Raw genomic sequence first — 5,228 nt, forward strand, 5'->3', positions numbered from 1 at the left:
GGCTTCAGCCAGGACACGCAGGGGCGTGGTTCCCATACATGATGTTGTACCGAGTGAATTGACTGAAAGGGAACTATAAAGAACCAGAGGGGAAGTATTAAAAAATTAACATAATCCACTTTTTCTTAATGCAATTTTACTTGGCTTCTGACAAGTTCAGCAACTTCAAGTGTGCCTTATCTGAAGGTTTTATTAAATGTTCAAGATGTGAGTCAATGACAGACTTTGGACTTGTTCTGCTTCCCTTTAACATTTGAGTGTTTATGTAGACTTWCTTGGCCAAGTTATACATCCCCAACCATCAGACAAATAACTCATACCACAGGTCATTTGGTACTAGGCCGCACAGAAAATCGAAAAAATCTAAATGTTTTGATTTACAWACGTCTGTAGGGTATCTGTTTTGAAGAATGACCAAACCTATAAGCTAATCCAAGTAAAAAATTATATATATAAAAACTCTGTAGAACGTTTTCCCTCCACYAATGCTTGGGAAAGTTTGGGAACAGCCGCTTTAATATAGTTATATATATTTCTTGTGTACTTTTACAGTATTTGGGGTTAATTTTACATACACATCCACAAATTCACTGTTCATTAAATACCTTTTAAATGCGAGCTGGAACCATCTCTATTCCAACTGCAAAGCTGGTCACTGGTTCAGCTTTTGCTTTAAACTTGAGATATAAAGTTCATCAGGAACTTGTTTATCAAAACAACAGTTTTATCTTAAAAAACAATAGTTTTAATTAATATGAATCAAACCCTATACCATCTCCCCCTACCACACCCCCAAGTGTTACACAAAACCAACAGCTGCAAAATAAATTATGMTGCCATATTCTGGTGATCCCACATTGTTCTTCATCTACTAAATTCTAGACACATTTGTACATTTCCACCACACTAATGAAATTCTTACATAAATAGATGTACCATGGGCTGTAAATGCACTTTTTAACTCTGCAAAACAAACTTTTAGGATCACAGCATCAAGGAATTATTTTGTACAGCATAGTCACTCTATAAAAAGCCACCAGGTTTCTAGTTTCATGCCAGTTCAGGATGTGAAGTTTTTTGACACCGACACAAAGATGAAACAAAGGTTTTACAGTAAAATAACCAATCAGGTCTTTGGCAGCTAACTGGGACCCTCTGCCTTTRACTGTTCCAGCATGTGTTTGATAGCAAGTCATCATCAGGCTCCAACAAAGGCAAATCAAACAACARGGGGCTATTCTGCTGATATTTAAATCTGCCCCATTTGAGTATCAAAGACTTTTGCCACACTCTGCACATTTTGTTTACGGATAAATACTTTGATGGAGCTGCAGCAAAGAATGAGGTCTGCAGTGCGTCCAAATGGGAAAGGTAAGCTCAAGCTTTTCCACAGTTAGAAAATAATGTGTGTTTATTAAAGGCTCGCTTGTGTTTCCTCCCACAGATCACTTTTTTCGAAGAGAAGAAGTTCCAGGGCCGCTGCTACAACTGCAGCAGCGAGTGCGCCGACCTGCACACGCACTTCAGCCGCTGCAACTCCATCCGGGTGGAGAGTGGCGTGTGGGTCATCTACGAGAGGCCCAACTACAAGGGCTTCCAGTACGTCCTTACCCCGGGGGAGTACGCCGACAGCCAGCAGTGGATGGCCTTCAGCGACAACGTCAAGTCCTGCCGAGGCGTGAAGAATGTAGGCTCTGCTGAGACTTCAAAGCTTGCAGATGGTTTTTGAAAAAAGCTGTCAAATGATTYCAAAGTGATCAAAGCTGCCAGGACTAATATCATTTTTTGAAAGCTGCCTTGAAAATCTGTTTGTTTGCAGGTTTACGGCAGTGCCTGCAAGCTGAGGCTCTACGAGAGGCCAGACTTCAGCGGTCAGATGGTGGAGTGCTCCGATGACTGTTCTTCGGTCTATGATACCTACAAGATGCGTGAGGCCTACTCCTGTGTGGTAACAGATGGCGCCTGGGTCTTGTATGACCTCCCCAACTACAGGGGGCACCAGTACCTTCTGGAGCGGGGCGAATACCGACAGCACAGCGACTGGGGGGCGTCCTCGCCCGGTGTTGGTTCCTTCCGCAGGATCGCAGAGTTTTAACTGTAAAGTGATGCAAGACCTTTTCTAGATGCCTGCACTTTACAACCAATAAACATGAAGCAAACCCTGTGACTTGTGTGGTGTTGTCGTACCATCATCTCAACCAAAATTAACTTTATTTGAACCTACAAAAGTTTKATATTGCTGTTACTGACCCTCATTTAATTATAGGGTTTTACATTAAACAATCTGGTCTATACCAGGTTCTAAAATGATTCAAATGTAACCTGAAGTGTACAAAAACTCACAACAGATTCACTTGTGTCATTATTTAATAAACAAAAACAAAATGGAAAAGCTGTGTGAAAAACTAATTCCATCCCTCAATTCAGCAGCTTGTAGAACTTTAGAACCAATTACAGTGATTTTCTGTGTGACCTTATCAATCAGGAACTTTGTCCCACTCTTTGTAAAACATGACTTCTGTTCATTGAAGTCTGCWGATGTTAGTATCTTCTCAGCTGTCTAAGGCCCTACCACAACATTACAATCAGGGTGAGGTCTGGTCCTTGACTGGYACATTACAGAACCATAATTCTTTATTTTTCCTGCTGTCCTGTTGTAGACTCCTTTGGTCTGTAAAATCCTTTGGTCTGCAGAGATCAAGGTCGACTCAGTGACTCCAAACCATTGCSCCTCCACCACCATGCTTGACAGTTAGTCTGAGTTGTTTATGCTGATATTTTTTTATTATTTTTTGAATCAAATATAGCGCTGTGTAAATGTCTGTACTTTGGTCTCGTCCCTCCAGAAATTCAAGTTAGTTGATTGTGTTTTTTTTTTGTTTGTTTTTTAGAGACAGATAAGGCTTTCTCCTGCAGCCCTTCCAAACAAGCCACACTTATAAAGTATTTTCCTTATTGTCAGTACACATTCTGTCATCCAGGCCGTGATTATTCTAACAGAAGGTTAAAAAACAAAACAAATGGACTTCTATTCTGAAACTGAAGATGTTACGCTTCCCGTTCAGGAAGCTTTCTCAATTCAAAAAGCTCGGAGCTCCAGACATTTTGGAATTGAAAACGCTTTCTGGATGGAAAATGAAATGTCTTCAACTTCAGAATTGTTTTGTTTTTTATTCTTTTGTTTTTCTAATTGTCCCATCATGGACTTTACACCTTTCACCAGCTAACTGAGCTCTATAAAGTCTGTAAAGGAGCTCTTGGATTATTTTCCAATTTCTTTAAGGATTCCTCGYTCTGAATTTTAGGGAGACTTTGCTGGGACATTTGTTGTTGGGAAGATTAACAGCTGTCCTAAATGTTTCTACTTGTAAATGATCTCTGTAGAAAGGTGAACTCCAGATACTTTGGAAAGTGAGGTCATCTCTGATGTCTTTACTTTTAGCAGAACTTACAGGTATTTTTGTCTTGTGTGCTTAATTGAAAAATCYTAAAAACAGGGAAATGCAAAGAGATCCCTCTTGACTTCTACCACATCAAATTCTAGCTCAGTATTTATCAAACTTACTGAGGCATAGCCTGTTTGTTGACCAGCTGTGTCGGATATCTTGATTTAGGGTTAATCTAAAGTTAATCAGCTGTAGGATGTCCAAGGATCACTTTTGGGAGTTCCTGAYATATTTTGCTAATAAACCCACAGAKATGGGCAGAAACATTGTCGCCCTTTTCGCCTTTGGCAGCTGGGGAGAATACATGGTTAAACTTGCTTGATTTGAAATTGTCCTGCAGGATAAAATACCACACTGCAGTACAGATTCTGGTGCCTTCCTGCCGGGTCACTGACTCAGCTCTAAATGCTTCGTTTCGACCCAAACGTCCTGCAGTGCCCCCATTTCTGTCAGCAAGCCAGTTGTGCCCTCCACTTTGCATTRGCTTTGTCTGGGGGAACAATGTGATCGGCCTGGATAAATATTTGAATCGCTGATTGAAGAATGCAGCTCAAACAAGGCAAACCATGTGCTTAGTCTAATTGTTTTAGTTCTGTATAAAGAGAAAACTGGAGGTGTCTGCTTTATTTTTGTTTTAAACCCTGAAACCTGTTGACTATGGAGAAGGTACTCACCACTTTATGTTTCATACGCTTGTGCACATTGTTGGACAATTTACCCAAATGCTTCCGTTTTCCAGATCATTTTCTACGAGGACAGGAACTTCCAGGGTCGATACCATGAGTGCGTCAATGACTCCAGTGAGATGCACACATACATCAGCCGCTGCAAATCCATCAAAGTGCTGGGAGGATTCTGGGTAGTCTACGAGAGACCAAATTACATTGGACACCAGTACGTGTTGAGTCCAGGAGAGTATCCGGACTACCAGTACTGGCTGGGCATTAACGACGCCATCAGGTCTTGTCGCATCATACGACAAGTAGGTTTAACAAAAACAATGTTTTAGTTTGCTACTTCTCAATTTTGTGTCATAAATGTTTTTTTCCAAGAAAACAAACTCAAGAACAAAGTTAAATTTGCTTCAGATTTAAAATGGACAGTTTCTCCTTCAAGGTGGGGAGCTCGTGGAGAATGACCATTTGGGAGAAGCCGAACTTCGAGGGCGAATCCTTGGAGCTGAGGGAAAACATGCCGACCTTCCTTGAGCTCTGGCAGAACCGAGACGTCCACTCCTGCAAAGTGTWGGAAGGAGCCTGGATCTTCTATGAGCATCCCAACTACAGGGGGCGCCAGATGCTGCTGGAGAAGGGCGAGTACAGGCAGTACTCTGAGTGGGGGGGCCGGGATCCCACTGTTGGGTCCATCCGCCGGGTTAAAAGCTAAAGCAGTTTGAAGACGAAGTGTTTCTGAAAACCATCTATGAAAATAAATTCAAGATGCCAAAAATAAGAACCTGTGTGATTATTTTTCACTTTTTATTGCAACTGTTAACAAATTTAAAGGGGTAATATAATGTAGAATCAACTTTTTAGAGTTTTGTATCATGTTATAATGTTATACTCTCATAAAAACATGCCCAAAGCCTTGCTTTGACTCATTCATGCATGTTTGAGAAATCCTGCAGAGTTTTTAGGAAGACATGCTGAGGAGCAAACGACAAACGACACCTTTTGGGCCAGAAACACCACTGGGACGTGTCTTTAAGACGAACTTCCTCACCAGTGTTGCCAGGTGGGAAATGTTGAATTATCGTATCAGCAGCTCAAAATTATCGTATTT

The 5,228-nt window shown here is 41.2% G+C and overlaps 1 protein-coding gene across 1 annotated transcript; it reads left to right on the plus strand.

Moving 5' to 3' along the window:
• Positions 1-796: 796 nt before the first annotated feature.
• LOC106525728 (gamma-crystallin D) lies at positions 797-4,875 on the plus strand. Its single transcript, XM_014020056.1, has 5 exons — positions 797-1,371; positions 1,445-1,687; positions 1,820-2,083; positions 4,186-4,428; positions 4,563-4,875. The coding sequence occupies exons 1-5, from the start codon at positions 1,363-1,365 to the stop codon at positions 4,830-4,832; spliced, it is 1,029 nt and encodes a 342-aa protein (XP_013875510.1). The 5' UTR covers positions 797-1,362; the 3' UTR covers positions 4,833-4,875.
• Positions 4,876-5,228: the final 353 nt, after the last annotated feature.

The sequence above is a fragment of the Austrofundulus limnaeus genome, unplaced genomic scaffold, assembly GCF_001266775.1.
Source record: "Austrofundulus limnaeus strain Quisiro unplaced genomic scaffold, Austrofundulus_limnaeus-1.0 Scaffold238, whole genome shotgun sequence".
NCBI lineage: Eukaryota > Metazoa > Chordata > Actinopteri > Cyprinodontiformes > Rivulidae > Austrofundulus > Austrofundulus limnaeus.